This window comes from Giraffa tippelskirchi, chromosome 5 (genome assembly GCF_054371585.1).
Source record: "Giraffa tippelskirchi isolate mGirTip1 chromosome 5, T2T-mGirTip1v1.2.pri, whole genome shotgun sequence".
Taxonomy (NCBI): Eukaryota; Metazoa; Chordata; class Mammalia; order Artiodactyla; family Giraffidae; genus Giraffa; species Giraffa tippelskirchi.
The window spans coordinates 128,974,200-128,990,686 of record NC_137279.1 but is presented as its reverse complement, the minus strand read 5'-3'; the positions used below and the strand labels follow the sequence as shown (position 1 = coordinate 128,990,686).

The 16,487-nt window shown below is 34.7% G+C and overlaps 1 protein-coding gene across 12 annotated transcripts in view; it reads right to left on the bottom strand.

The window, feature by feature from the left end:
- Positions 1 to 16,487, bottom strand: part of GLMN (glomulin, FKBP associated protein) — a 46,777-nt gene that overhangs the window by 6,607 nt on the left and 23,683 nt on the right. For 4 of the 12 annotated variants that reach the window (XM_081486383.1, XM_081486384.1, XM_081486381.1 and 1 more), the window contains exons 12-16: positions 14,743 to 14,784; positions 14,570 to 14,643; positions 13,274 to 13,358; positions 9,917 to 10,023; positions 9,285 to 9,348 (exon numbers count right to left, since the gene is read on the bottom strand). In XM_081486383.1, the coding sequence (XP_081342509.1) occupies positions 9,285 to 9,348; positions 9,917 to 10,023; positions 13,274 to 13,358; positions 14,570 to 14,643; positions 14,743 to 14,784 (372 nt within the window). Of the gene's footprint in view, positions 1 to 7,704; positions 7,760 to 9,284; positions 9,349 to 9,916; positions 10,024 to 13,273; positions 13,359 to 14,569; positions 14,644 to 14,742; positions 14,785 to 16,487 lie in introns of all 12 variants that reach the window. The other 8 variants (XR_014052596.1, XR_014052594.1, XR_014052595.1 and 5 more) reach the window with 3 other exon arrangements.

Sequence of the window (16,487 nt, the reverse complement as noted above, 5' to 3'; positions counted from 1 at the left end):
GGTGCCATTGCCACAGACTGGAAGAAAATATAAAAACCATACCTAACAAAAGACTTAATGTCCAGAATATAGGAAAGTTTTCTTTAAAAAATGTTGGTCTAAGTTGAAAAAATTTTCTTTCACTCTTAATTAGTAACAGAAGTTATTTGAAATCTTATTATCAAAATGATGATAAATTTAATGTCTTATATTCATTCTTTGGTGTAAATGAAGAACTAAGCTTCCCTAATTAATTCTCTGAAGCCAACAGGTTTAACCTAAACTGAGTCAGGATTTTAAAAAGGAAATGAATCTTTTTTCAAACATTTTTCTTGAATGTTCTAAATTCTCCTTTACAAAGTAATGATTAAAAGTTTACAACAGAGAAATGAGATGTAACAATGTACCTAATTTTATATTCAGATTGAATTCATTAATAATATTCTATTCAATGATGTCAGAAACATATATCAGTTAAAACAACTTAAGGTTTCCTTCTATAACAGTAATGTCTTCTACAACTGACAGATAAGTTTAACATATGAAAAATATACTCATGTTTTCCTGTGGTTGCAATTTTTATGTCTCAGGCATGCCAGAAAATCAGATACATATGTCAATTTTGCCACTCAATATTATCTTTGAAAATAACTGTCAAATAAGATTGTTTTTCAACTAGAAAAACATGTATATTATCCTTGAGTTCTTATGCCCTACTTCAAACTTTCCAAAGGAACAATAAAGGAACTCTGATATTGGTCATGCTTTAGATCCAATCACTGAAAAAAGTTTCAAGAGTTTGGCTTATTGGTGAACTGCTAAAATTAACAATTTTCACCACTTTTACAATACAGTTATATCCAGAGGGATTTCCTTGAATACCAAAATTTTCCAACTGACTTAAAACAACTTGCTAGTGCTTCTGACAATTTAAGAAGATAATTGCTCATAGTTCTGCTCTGTCACTTATTGCTATAAACTTTCTACTTTAAGTTTTAGTGACCCATGGTGTGCTTCCTATTCAGCAAATATAGCTAATCTTTAGATGTATATAAAGGTTAAGGTGAAACAATACAGTCTCATATTGTTTTGCAAATACCAGATATCAATTTAAGTGCTACACAATTTATGTTTCATCAAGAAGCATCAGAACCTTTGCATCCATGTTTTGCAATATAGATTTTCTAAAACATCATGTTACCATTAAAACATACTTTTAAATAAATCAATAGACACAATCCAACACTGTATATGCTGGAAAAATAAACTTTGCAGGCCCAACTGAGCGATTTTTCTCATTTGCTAAAAAATATGTAATTATATATGTTGATAATGAGACTAGAAGAATGTTAGTAACTTTTCATCTTTCAAACCATTAAGGGGCCTCATTCACAAGTTTTGAATGTTGTTTCTAGATGTCTCTAATTTGGAAGGTTTTTAGCTTTCATTTGCAAGAAAAATTATATTTTAGACTATCATTTTCATTGGGTATTTACTTTTGATGAAACCATCTTAAATAATTTTAGCTTTAAAGTTATATTCATTTTCTTCCTTTTTAGAATGTGGCTCAAATTAAGGCTAAGTCTACTAATTGTAGGGTCAGTATTTTTCTGAATATTGGCACTATTTACAGTTTCAGGTCAACAGTTGAAAGTGAATGTTTCTATATTTTTCACTTATTTTTCTTATTGTCATGAATTTGGAAAAAGAGTTTTCTCCCTCAAAGTTCATTCTGAAAATACACAGATTAAAATAATTTGTGAACTTTCACAATTTTACTGATAGGAGGTATAGTTTACTTCCTACTTAACCACCTACTATGTTACTATGAAATTAAACTGTACAAGTATCATAGCCTTTCTGCTAACTGACCATTAAATATGTCATAAGAGATATTGGAAAGCAACATACATCTTATTCCTAGCCAATCTGTCATATCCCCTCCATTTTCAAACCTTGTTCTTTGCAAGGGACCACAAAATCTGCTGCAATATCCGTAATTCTTACTAAGAATCTGTGCAAACAACCTCAATTATATTCTATTTCATTTTGTAAAAATTGCCAGTCTAAATCACTAAATTGATTTAAGGACTCATTAAGATGCCTTAAGACAGAAGGTGCTGAGTTAAGAGTATTTATTCAGTTTCACTAGATAATGCCAAATTGCCCAAAAATGATTATCTACTTTGTTTCATCACTGTTTTGTATCCTAACCTATGCTCAGTTCAGTTCAGTTCAGTCGCTCAGTCGTGTCCGACTCTTTGCGACCCCATGAATCGCAGGATGCCAGGCCTCCCTGTCCATCACCAACTCCCGGAGTCCACCCAAACCCATGTCCATCGAGTCAGTGATGCCATCCAACCATCTCACCCCTCTGTCGTCCCTTCTCCTCCTGCTCCCAATCCTTCCCAGCATTAGGGTCTTTTCCAATGAGTCAACTCTTCGCATGAGGTGGCCAAAGTATTGGAGTTTCAGCTTCAGCATCAGTCCTTCCATGAACACCCAGGACTGATCTCCTTTAGGATGGACTGGTTGGATCTCCTTGCAGTCCAAGGGACTCTCAAGAGTCTTCTCCAACACCACAGTTCAAAAGCATCAATTCTGCGGCACTCAGCTTTCTTTAGTGTCCAACTCTCACATCCATACATGACCACTGGAAAAACCATAGCCTTGACTAGACGGACTTTTGTTGGCAAAGTAATGTCTCTGCTTTTAAATATGCTATCTAGGTTGGTCATAACCTTCCTTCCAAGGAGTAAGCATCTTTTAATTTCATGGCTGCAATCACCATCAGCAGTGATTTTGGAACCCCCAAAAATAAAGTCTGACACTGTTTCCACTGTTTCCCCATCTATTTCCCATGAAGTGATGGGACCAGATGCCATGATCTTAGTTTTCTGAACATTGAACTTTAAGCCAACTTTTTCACTCTCCTCTTTCACTTTCATCAAGAGGCTCTTTAGTTCTTTTTCACTTTCTGCCATAAGGGTGGTGTCATCTGCATATCTGAGGTTATTGATATTTCTCCCGGCAATCTTGATTCCAGCTTGTGTTTCTTCTAGCCCAGCGTTTCTCATGATGTACTCTGCATATAAGTTAAACAAGCAGGGTGACAATATACAGCCTTGACGTACTCCTTTTCCTATTTGGAACCAGTCTGTTGTTCCATGTCCAGTTCTAACTGTTGCTTCCTGACCTGCATACAGGTTTCTCAAGAGACAGGTCAGATGGTCTGGTATTCCCATCTCTTTCAGAATTTTCCACAGTTTATTGTGATCCACACAGTCAAAGGCTTTGGCATAGTCAATAAAGCAGAAATAGATGTTTTTCTGGAACTCTCTTGCTTTTTCAATGATCCAGGGGATATTGGCAATTTGATCTCTGGTTCTTCCGCCTTTTCTAAAACCAGCTTGAACATCTGGAAGTTCACGGTTCACGTATTGCTGAAGCCTGGCTTGGAGAATTTTGAGCATTACTTTACTACTGTGTGATATGAGTGCAATTGTGCGGTAGTTTGAATATTCTTTGGCATTGCCTTTCTTTGGGATTGGGACGAAAACTGACCTTTTCCAGTCCTGCGGCCACTGCTGAGTTTTCCAGATTTGCTGGCATATTGAGTGCAGCACTTTCACAGCATCATCTTTGAGGATTTGAAATAGCTCAACTGGGATTCCATCACCTCCACTAGCTTTGTTCGTAGTGATGCTTTCTAAGGCCCACTTAACTTCACATTCCAGGATGTCTGGCTCTAGGTGAGTGATCACACCATCGTGATTATCTGGGTCGTGAAGATCTTTTTTGTACAGTTCTTCTGTGTATTCTTGCCACCTCTTATTATGCTAACCTATGCTATCTACCTTTTTAACATTTGCCACTGTGATGGCTGTGAAATAGTATCTCGCTGCAGTTTTAAGTTACACTTCCATAAACACTACTGATATTGGGAATATTGTCTTGTGGTTATTTGCCATTTGGGTTTCCTCTTCTGTGAGCTTCCTTATAATATCTGTATCCTTTACTTATTTTTCTGATTTGTGGTCTTGATTCTTGCTTTATAGTTATCTGCTTTTTGATACTAACTACTGGATGGAGGAAGTATTTTGGGTTTTTTTCTCTTTTTGTGGCTTTTTCAGTTTGTATGTGTTTTCTTTCCTTGAACAGGTTTTAGTTTCAATGTTATTAGTTTTATCAATCTATTCTTTTGTAGTTAGTGCTTCTTTACTTAAGAAACCCTTCTCTACCCTTAGGTTACACAGTATTCTAAAATTTTCTAAATTCCTTTTCAATGTTAAGTCTTTAATCTATTTGGAATTTTTTTTTGTATATTATGTGACATAAGCATCTAATTCCCCCCTTCCCATATGTATGAAGAATTACCCATCATCATCTATTGAACAGTCCCATTCTTCCCCCTTTTATTTCCCTCATAAAGTTTTACACATATTTTTACATGTTTTCCTAAGTATCTCATATTTTTTGTTACAATAAAAATATTTTCTGGTGGACTAATATTATCATGATTATATATTGAATGTATTAAATGCTTTTTCTCTATAACTATTGATATAATCAAGTACTTCCTCTACTTTAACCTATGAAATTACATTACCTTACATTAACAATAAGTCCAACTGAGTTTGATGACTTATAACAAATTTTTTTGCTAGATCCGGTTTGGTAATATTAGTATCTATATATCTGCTTCCCTGAGTAGCTAAGCTGGTAAAGAATCTGCTTGCAATGCAGGAGACCCCAGTTTGATTCCTGGGTCAGGAAGATCTGCTGGAGATGGGATAGGCTACCCACTCCAGTATTCTTGGGCTTCCCTGGTGGCTCAGCTTGTTAAGAATCTGCCTGCAATGTGGGAGAGCCTGTAATTTCACTGAAGCACACTATCCTAGACTGTTTGGGTATTAAGGTCATACCTTACTAAACATAACATTTAGACACAACTACACTTTTTCTAGTCTTTTGAATGTTTTGTATGAGACTTGAGTATATATTTTTTTGAAATTATGGTAAAAATTATCTGCCCTGTGATTTCTCTTAGTAGATTGTTGCAGTTTTGTTAGATTATATTTTTTAACAAATTCCATTTTATTGACGTTTCAAAATTTATTGGAATGTTTTCCTGTAACTTTCCTTTTGTTCTTCAATCTGTGCTGTATTTATACTTCCTTTTTAATTAACACATTGTGTCTTCACCCATTTTTAATATCAATCTAAACAAGTACATATTAGGAATTTCTAAAAATTGAATTATGTAAGATAGCCAGGTGATTTTTATTAGACCCATATGCTGAGAAACAATGATCTAGAATGATGCTGTCTAATGCCAAGGAGGAACTGAATTAATTTAAAAAATTTAAAAATTAATTTAAAACTTAATAGTCATGTGTGGCTACTGTCTATGGGACAGTGTAACTCTAGGAGGTCTAATAAAGACCCCCTAAAAGAAAAGACCTCAATAAAAGACTTTAGTTTTTCTTAATGGCAATAATTTAATACATAGTCCAAAATCTAAAACTTACAATAAGGTAATAAAATGTGCCAAAATTAGGCTAAAGAAAATTTGTGCATATTCAGTTCTGCATAATTTCACAAATGTTTCATGTGATGAATAACAGTAATATTTTTTTAGAAACACGTAGGAGTGAAGAAGCTGTGGAAACAAGAATATTTTCTCTCTTTTACATTAAGATGGTGTGCCTGTGTCCTCAGTCACTCAGCTGTGTCTGACTCTTTGCAACGCCATGGACTGTAACCCACTAGGCTTCTCTGTCCATGAAATTTTCCAGGCAAGACTACTTGAATGGGTTCCCATGCTCTCCTCCAGGGGATCTTCCCACCTCAGGGATTGAACCTGCATCTCCTGCATTGCAGGGGGATTCTTTAAGATTATTGGATTTATATAAAAAAAAAATGAAGAAAATCATCTTTTACTTCAATGTCTAGAAAAAAGTAACAAGATTTTTAAAAATAGTTATAAGGATAAAAATTTGAAATGTTCACAAGTGCTTACTTTAAAATTTTATACTTAAGTAACACACTGGTAGAGTAGTTCTGAGACCATTTCAGTTTTAAAGCTTAACTATACATTTCAAATTTCACTGCAGCTTGTCGCACAAAATAGAAAGGCAGTTTTATATCACAGTGAAATTTATTGTGAGGATAGGGACCTTGCAAAGGACATAGTCAACCATGATATTGAAGAAATAAAAGGAAGGAAATGAATAAGACCCAGTTTTTCCCTTCTAATTTGTGTATCATGTCTTATTTATGAAATAATATTGTAGAACTTTATCACTTGTAATATTAAGGAATGTTATAACCTTAAGTCATTTGGCTCTGCAAATAACACATAAGGTATATGTTTTAATCTTGGAGAAAGAAACAATTTAAATGAGAACCTACAATGTGGATTATATAGAACTATATGTACATGGACGTATGCCAGGTATTTATTGTTCTATCCTAAATGAAAAGCATATATGTGTACATTACATAATTCAATTTTTTAAAGTTCCTGATACACACTTCTGGCCTTTACAGTCTTACATTGTTTCTCTTGATCCTGCTTTCTACATATTACAATCACAAATTATTTAGAAAAAAAAAAATAGGTAAGCAGGGATAGGTAAGGAAATGAGTAGATAGAAGGTGAGGGATAAATTATTATAGGCTGTGTGTTAGAATAAATTACTGTAATTAAACAATTAACACTTATATAAAGATACCTACCAAATAATAGGGAACACTAGTCTAAAAATTAAGTTGGTTTTACCAGTAGAGAGAGATGGAGGTTCAAGGTCCAAGAATTTATGTGAAACTGAAGTGTGGGAAAAGTGCTTTTAAATTATCATGCAAAGAGATGAAGAGACATGAAACAGTAAGGTGAGGAAGGGAATGATTTATGAAGAAAGTCAGATGACAGTAACCCAAAATAGCAGGAAAAGAAATGGATCATTATTCAATTATGAATCACCTTGTTTTATATTTTAATGATTCTGTTCTTAGTTTTTCTGTACACTTTTTTGATTGCTTTTCAACTTTTCATCTGACTAGTTACCACCACAGCATATTTAACTCAAAGACAGGTACTGGTAGGAGTCCTTTTGAATAAAACTACTCACAGTTCAGCATCATTAGAATATCATTTTGTTTCTCCTTTAATCAAATATTTCTAAAAACTCAGAAGCTATTATTTTTTTGTTAACCACAGCAGACAGATATGCCTCTCATTTATATTCATGACCTACTGTGACTGCACTTGGGAGAAATGCTTCCATGATGAATAAGCTGCCTCAAAGATATCAGGTTACCATCTTGGATTGATTTTTTGTTTTGTTTTGTGCCAGTTTCCTTGGTAGGATAATTCTTATGGTAACCTGCATGGCAATACTATGGAATAGTTGATTCTAAAGAAAAAATTTTAAAAACTTACATAAGAAGGCAGTCTTATAAGCTGGTTATATCCTTTTCTTTACTATATAATATTCAAGCCAAATAAATGTGAGGTATTATCTGTGGATATCAGAGTAGACATTGCACCATGCTAAAACTACTCTGCCTTCCCTCTCTTTGCTGCCCCTGTGGTACACTGCGCTCCATACCTACTAATAATAAATCTACCACTCCTAATCAAGAAGATGCTTTTTCACCCTGTCTGACAAATCAGATCATTTCTAGATATGGCCTCTTCCTGACGAAAGTAAAAACTCATACCATACTTTAAGGACACCTTCCTGAAGCCTCAAGGCTTCCACTGCTCCTGAATTTACTACAAAAAAAAAAAGAGGAAGTTCTAGTCACTGCATTTGGTCATGGCTATTTCTGCTTCTTGCTAATTATATCCCATTGTGCAAGTTATAGATCCCTCCTGTGCTAACATTATCTATGAAAAATAAAAACTAAAGAGCACTGGTAGCATAGTGAAGAATACATGATAGCACTTGGACAGGACAGAGTTGTCAGGGGCGAGGGATGGGTGTGGAATGATGACATCAGAATTAACTGGGAGGGAAAAAGGGAGCTTCTTGTGATGTTAGTAATGTTCTATATTTGATAAGGATTTGGATAACAGATCTAAGCAATTGTTAAAACTCAGTTAATGTACAATTAAAATTTGGGCATTAGATTTTATGTGAACTTTAACTCAAAGAAAAACTATACACAAGTATTTAACTCTTTTGAATGAAATATGTGAAGTATTTATGGGAAAGTATGATGATGTTTGTAGTTTATCCTGAACTGCATCAAAACATAAAGAGAGACTTAAGGATGGGTAGAGGATAGAGAGATGGATAAATGATAATAGCAGAGTAAAATGTTAACAGTAGAATCTCTGTAGTGCATAAAACAGTGATCACTGTGAAATTCTTTCAACTTGGCTTTATGTTTGAAAAAAAGCTAGCAAAAAAAAGCATCCTTGTTTAGAGTATCCACTAGTCAGTGATAGCACATAACTATTTTTGGCTGAAGAGCAATGAATGGGAAGTCAAATCACTGAATCTAACAGATTCAGTTAAAAATCTACTGCTACTTTTTCCATAAATGTTTGATCCCAAATCATGATTTACTTAAAAAAAAAAAAAAGGCTCTGGCATTCTTATATAAAACTCAATTACTTTCATTTCATTTATTACTTTCTAAAAAGCTTAATCATGCATGTAATTCAGGTAGTTACAGTTAATAAGATGACACATATACAGAAAGCAACTATTAGGATAGAGTTAAATAGAAAGAGAAGATAAAAAGCAAATAGAATTTTACTGTATGAGAAATCTCCCTTAAATAGTTTTCTACTTATTGAATACTTCTTATGGTGCACTATTTTTAAAAATTTCAACTTCCTACACATTATTCAAAAGGTGCTGTTAAAAGATTTAGTGCTGAAAATGCTTCAATTTGTCAAGTCCAATGAGGGGATATCAGATTATTTTATTTTATACAGCTCAGACATAAATCATGAGCTATATAGGTGGAAGGTTAATGAACAAGATAAGCAAACATATATTGAGTTTCGAAAGGTTAGTTAACTTAGGAGCTGCAACTTACCTACCTAACAGAGCTAAGCGATGCTCACAGCAAGAGCACAGAGGCACAACAGGAAAAGAAAAGGGCAGTTGGATGTGGGGTGGTTAGGACTCCTGGGAATTTACTTCAAGTTTAAAGAATAATTGTTGGCACTTATTGCAACTGGGTAAAATATTACTCACTGGCTTAAGTAGGTATTGATAAGAAAATAACAAAACATTCTTTATGCATTTGAATAATACAGTTTCTTTTTCAAAAAATTCACTTACTTGATTGTCTTTTTCATTATCTTTGATAACCAAATACCTCAATAAATTCAACGAAGCCATTATCCTGTTAATTAAAAAAATATGATTTGTTACTTACAGTACAATTTTACATAATCAACAATTTCAGTGAATAAAGGTTAAGTTAAAACCTTGGGTATATTTCTACAATTATTGGGCATCCGAAACTTTTCCTTTAAAATATTCTATCACATATCTTCCTCCCTTAACATAATTTATTACTCTCGTTCTCCAAGTTCACAAAATTTAACTGTGAAAATTACTATTCTCTTTTTCCCCAAGGGAGACTTGTTATCTTTAATGTTTGAGAGTACCATCTTTTGCTTCTTGAGTTTTAAGATTCCTTTTATACACAACTATTTCCCAAAAATTACATGTTGTATATGAAAAAAAAAAAGATGTATGTCTTGGAAAACAAAACAATAAAATCCAAACATATAAGCGACTAAACAACAACAAAAATTACTTAAACATGTAAATAAGTAATTTTATGAACTAATGATTAACTATAAAGTCACAGGAAAATATGTTTTATTTTAGTTTAGGTTCCCAAAGAAGGGGTTTCACATTTTATTCTGAATTTACTATGTGAACCTTAGTAATGGTCATCTCACCTATCTGAGTTTTGCAGTAGATCTGTTTCAGCACCTTCTGGGAGAAAGAGTACCAAATCCAGAAGGGAAATCAGCTGTGGTCCTGTAAACCATTTGTTATGTGTTTTCTGAGAAGCAAAAGAAAACATGAAAAAGGCTTTAAATAACAGGTTGATAAATACATGTGTTTTCCTAGTACCTTGATACTACAAAAATAAGCCATTACACATTTTAAATACATATTTTTAACTTTGATTTCCATTCTCTCATTCACTATTTCCAGGCACTTGGAACAAACCCTGCTAGTTTGACAGCACTGGGATGCTCTTTCTCTGTTCTCTATATGGAATTACTGAGTATTTACAAACAGACTTCAGTTTCCATTAATATTTCACAAGTATGCAGCAAAATAAAAAGAACTCATGTTATTAGAATTAATACAATTTAAATCTATAGTTAATAAATTTCAAAATCCAAGTTTTTAAAAAAGAGTAGAAATGGGGGAAAAATATACAAGCATACCTCATTTTACTGCACTTCACTTTACTGCATTTTTTTTTACATATTGAAGGCTTATGGCAACTTTATGACAAGTAAGTCTATCAGCACCATGTTTCCAACTGCATTTATTCACTTCACATCTGTGTCACATTTTGATAATTCTCCAAAATTTCAAACTTTCATTATTATATATTTGTCAGGGTGATCTGTGATCAGTGATCTTTGATGTTATTATCATTAACTGTTTTGGGGCACCATGAACCATGCTCACAGAAGACAGTGAACTTAAAAAGTGTGTGTGTTTTGACTGCTCCAATGTCTGGCCATTCCTCTCTCTCTCCCTCTCTCTTCTTAGGCCAACAAGGAGAAATTGTTTAATTTTAGTATTAAACAATACTGAAATTAGGCCAATTAATACCCTACAATGTATTCAAGTAAAAGAGTCATATAAGTCTCATTTTAAATCAAAAGCTAGAAATGATTAAGCTTAGTGAGGAAGCATGTCGAAGGCCGAGCTAGGCCTCTTGTGCCAAAAACAGTTAGCCAAGTTAGCCTAAATGCAAAGAAAAAGGTCTTGAAGGAAATTTAAGAGCTACTCCACTGAACACACGAATGATAAGAAAGTGAAATAGCCTTATTGCTGATATGGAGACAGTTTTAGTGGTCTGGATAGAAGATCAAACCAACCACAACATTCTCTTAAGCCAAAATGTAATCTAGAGCAAGGTCCTAACTCATCCATTTTATGAAGGCTAAGAGAGGTGAGAAAGCTGCAGAAGGAAAGTTTGAAGCTAGCAGACGTTGGCTCATAAGGTTGAAGGAAGGCAGCCAATTCCAGACCTAACAGTGCAAGGTGAAGCAGCAAGTGCAGATGTAGAAGCTGCATTAAGTGATTCAGAAAATCTAGGAAGGTAATTTTGGGCTTCCCTTGTGGCTCAAATGGTAAAAAATCTGCCTGCAATGCAGGAGACCTGGGTTCGATCCTTGGGTTGGGAAGATCCCCTAAAGGAGGGCATGGCAACCCATTCCAGTAGTCTTGCCTGGAGAATCCCCATGGACAGAGGAGTCTGGCAGGCTACTGTCCATGGGGTTGCAAACAGTTGGACACAACTCAGTGACTATGCACAGCACAGAAAGGTAATTAATGAACATAGCTACACTAACCAAAAGATTTTCAGTGTAGATGAAAATAGACTTTCACTGCAACAAGATGCCACCTAGGCTTTCACAGCTAGAGGAGAAAATGTCTGGCTTCAAAGCTTCGAAGGAGAGACCGACTCTCAAGAGTTAATACAGCTGGTGGCTTGAGTTGAAACTAATGCTTAATTTTTACTGTTCCAAAAATCATAGGGCCTGTAAGAATCATACCAAATCTATTCTGCCTATACTGTATAAATGGAACAATAAAACCTTGACAGCATACTTGTTTATAACATGGTTTACTGAACATTTTAACCCTACTCTTGAGATCTACTGCTCAGAAAAAAGATTATTTTCAAAATATTACTACTGCTCACTGACAATGTACTTTGTCACTTCAAAGATCTAATGGAGATGTAAAATGAGATTAATGTCTTCATGTCTACTAACACAATATCCATTCTGCAGCCCATGGAAAAAGGAGTAAATTCAACTTTAAAGTCTTACTCTTTAAGAAATACATTTCATAAAGCAATTGCTTCAGAGACAGTGATTCTTCTGATATATCTGCGCAGAGCAAACTGAAAACCTTCTGGAATCATTCATGATTCATAAGAAAAGGTCAAAATATCAACATTCACAGGAATTTGGAAGAAACTGATTCCAACCCTCACAGATGACTTGGAAGAGTTCAAGACTTCAGTGGAGGGACTTCCCTGGTGGTCCAGTGGTTAAGAATCCACCTTCCAACGCAGAGGACGTAGGTTCAATCCCTAGTCAGAGAACCAAGATCCCACATGCAACAGGGCAACTAAGCCCACATGCCACAATCAGAGAAAACCCACACGCCGCAACAAAGACCCAGCCCAGCCAAAATTTTTTTTAAAAAAGGAAGTAACAATAACTGTGGTGGAAACAGCAAGAGAACGAAAATTAGAAGTGGAGCCTGAAGATGTAAATGAACTGCTGCAATTTCAATGATAAAATCTGAACAGATGAGGAGCTGTTTCTTCTAAGTGGGCAAAGAAAATTGTGTCTTGAGACAGAATGGACTCCTGATGAAGATGCTATCCAGACTGCTGAAATGACAACAAAGGATTTAGAATATTACATAAACTTAGTTGACAAAGCAGTGGCAGAGTTTGAGAGGATTGCTTTCAATAATCAAAGAACTTCTATTGTGGGTAAAATGCTGTGAGACAGCTTTGCATGCTGCAGAGAATTCATTTGTGAAAGAAATAGTCAATCGATCTGGCAAACTTTACTGCTGTCTTACTTTAAGAAATAGCCGCAGCACCTTGATCAGTAGCCATCAACATCGACCTTCCACTAGGAAAAAGATTACAACTCCCTGAAGGTTCAGATGATGGTTAGCATTTTTTAGAAATACAGTATTTTTTTTTTTTTGAAATACAGTATTTTAAAATTAAGGTATGTACATTGTTTTTTTTAGACATAATGCTACTGCACTTAACAGATTAAAATGTAGTCTAATTAACTTTGATATGCACTGGGAAACCAAAAATTTTGTGTGACTTGCTTTACTGAGATTTCTGCTTTATCATGGTGATCTGGAGCCAGACCCATACTATCTCTGAGGTGTGCCTGTACCCTAATATTAGAGATAGAAAAGGTTCATAGAGCAAGATTCCACATTAATGTATTCCACAAATGAATAAATAAGTCCTACAAAATAAAAGAATAAATTGATAATTGACACCTTAGTTATGCTCTTACCTTTAATGACATGTCAATTTGATTTTTGATATTTTGAATAATAAAGGCCTCCACACCTGAGTGATTACTTGTATTCAGTAAGCACCTTTAAAGCAAAATTACAATACATTTGAAATTATCCTGGACTGCATTATAATTAAATGATGATGAAAGTTTTACAAATTCAAAAGGGCCATGTGTTATTTGCAGAAATAGGAAAACAACAGTGCAGACAACGACAAAGTCACCTGTTATGGCTACTGCCCTCACTAACTGGCAAATTCTATTTTAACTGGGTTTTTCCAAAAAGAAATTTCTATTAAACCAAATCTGAATCTTTTTATGCATATAGTTGCAATGATCTAACATGGCAAGAACAGTCACTAGTATAATAGCTTAAAAACTCCCCAAATTATTCCCTGTTTGACTAGTCTGGTTAGATTAACTTAATTGCAAAGAAAGGAAACTCAATCTGATCAGCTTAAGAAGAGGGAGTTTTCTGGGTAGGAATACAGGTAGATCAGAATAGGAAAGCTGGTATAAGACCTAACCATCAAATGGAGATTTCATAAACCTACTCTGATTCTTATCAAATAGAAATGAAGAAAAAAGGAATCAAGAGTGCTAGTACTGGGCAATCCCAAAGAACACTTCCTACTTAGCATGTTAACAATGCCCCAATTTGGTTTTAACTCATTTTTATTACCCAGGTTTCAACAAACTAAGGTCTGCAGGCCAAATCCAGCCTACTGCCTGTTTTGTTTTATTGGAATACACTGACCCTTACTATAAACACAAAGTTGAGCAGTTGCAACAGAGGCTGTGTGGCCCATAAAGACCATATTTACTTATGGCCCTTTAAGAAAATTTGCTGATCTGCAAATCAGAGCTGCTAGAATCTTCTGCTCCTCAAACAGTACTATTAATAAGCTCCACTGTTAAAGTGAATAGGCTGTCGAAGGTTATAACTCCATTAATTTCAAGAGCAATTTCAACTGTGAATAATGGATATTATTGACACATATAAAGTTCTAGCAGAAGCCTTACAAATATCAGTTTAATCTTTTAAGTCTACTTTAATTTTAGAGTATTTCAATTAATTGAACTGAAGTATATATATATGTTTATTTATTATGTAATAGTCACATATATTTATATATGTATCCATAATTTTTGATTAATTCATCTCTACCTATCACAGAGAAGAGAGTGGAATTACATGTAAAACATACCAAAATACAATAATCTTGAATAATTAATGGCATTAATTTGGTTTTTAATCAACCACATATTTCTCAATTAACCTTTGATACATACCTAAATAATGTATATTTGCCTTGTGGATCCCATTTGTTAATATATAGCTGAAGCACAGCTAAACCTTTTTTCCTCTAAAATGGAACAAATAATATTGTTACATAAACTAAAGATTAAATTATTAAAACTTTTCACTGCAACTCATTATTACTTAGTCCCAGATATTTACATACCAATGTCTCTATGGGGCAGAGGGTCATTACTTTGACTAAGCCCTGGAAATAAAAAAACATTTATTTCAAATATTAGATTATATTGACTACAAAGAAACAACTATATTATTAATGTATACTAAAAATTCAGAGAAATAAGGATAAGAGATTTAAAGCTGAAGTAATTTTTACCTTAAGCCTTTCATTCTACTGTTTTGCCTACAAGAAGCTAAGTACAATCCATTATGTAAATGAAATTGAGTGGGTGTTACCAAGTGTATAGTTAGAAGCACACAGTAATTTTCAATTATGTCTAGGGTGGCAAAAGAAATGAAATCAAACATGTAGAAATATAATCCATTAATTTAAAATAATCAGACTTAGTATATACTAACAGAAGCCAGAAAAACATTTACTTTTGCTTTATTGACTATGCCAAAGCCTCTGACTGTGTGGATCACAACAAACTGGAAAATTCTTAAAGAGAGGGGAATACCAGACAACTTGACCTGCCTCCTGAGAAATCTGAATGCAGGTCAAGAAGCAACAGTTAGAACTGGACATGGAACAACTGATTGGTTCCAAATCAGGAAAGGAGTACGTCAGGCTGTATATTGTCAACCTGCTTATTTAACTTAAATGCAGAGTACATCATGCGAAATGCTGGGCTAGATGAAGCACAAGCTGGAATCAAGACTGCCCGGAGAAATACCAGTAAGCTCAGATACACAGATGACACCACCCTTAGGGCAGAAAGTGAAGAAGAACTGAAGAGCCTCTTGATGAAAGTGAAAGAGGAGCGTGAAAAAGCTGGCTTAAAACTCAATGTTCAGAAAACTAAGATCATAGCATCCAGTCCCATCACTTCATGGCAAATAGATGGGGAAACAATGGAAACAGTGACAGACTATTTTTTTTGCCTCCAAAATCACTATAGATGGTGACTGCACCCATGAAATTAAAAGACGCTTGCTCCCTAGAAGAAAACCTATGACCAACCAAGAGAGCATATTAAAAAGCAGAGATATAACTTTGCCAACAAAGGTCTGTCTAGTCAAAGCTATGGTTTTTCCAGTAGTCATGTATGGATGTGAGAATTGTTGGAGAAGACTGTTGAGAGTTCCTTGGACTGCAAGGAAATCCAACCAGTCTGTCCTAAAGGAAACAGTCCTGAATATTCACTGGAAGGACTGATGCTGAAGCTGAAACTCCCATACACTGGCCACCTGATGCGAAGAACCGACTCACTGGAAAACACCCTGATTCTGGGAAAGATTGAAGGCAGAAGGAAAAGGGGACGACAGAGGATTAGATGGTTGGATGGCATCACTGATGCAATGGTCATGAGTTTGAGTAGGCTCCAGGAGTTGGCGATGGACAGGGAAGCCTGGCGTGCTGCAGTCCATGGGGTTGCAAAGAGTTGGACACGACTGAGTGACTGAACTGAAACTGATTTTTCTATTTAAATAGTGGAAAAACAATTTGCTACATTGACATCTAAGACCTATTTGGCTATGATAACAAATAACTAATAAATGGGTAAAACAAATCACAGGAGAGAAAAACAAAACATTTTTGTAGTAATGAATTATATATGCCTTGATGGAGTCCTGAGGACCTGAGTTATGATAAAAGTAAAGGAGCTTCATTTTGCAAGGTTCCTACAGAGCCAAAGTGTTAAAAGAAGAAAGTTGTATTTCCCACTGGATGCTATACTGTCAAATATAGTAGCCACTAGCCACATATAGCTAGTTAAGGTTAAATTA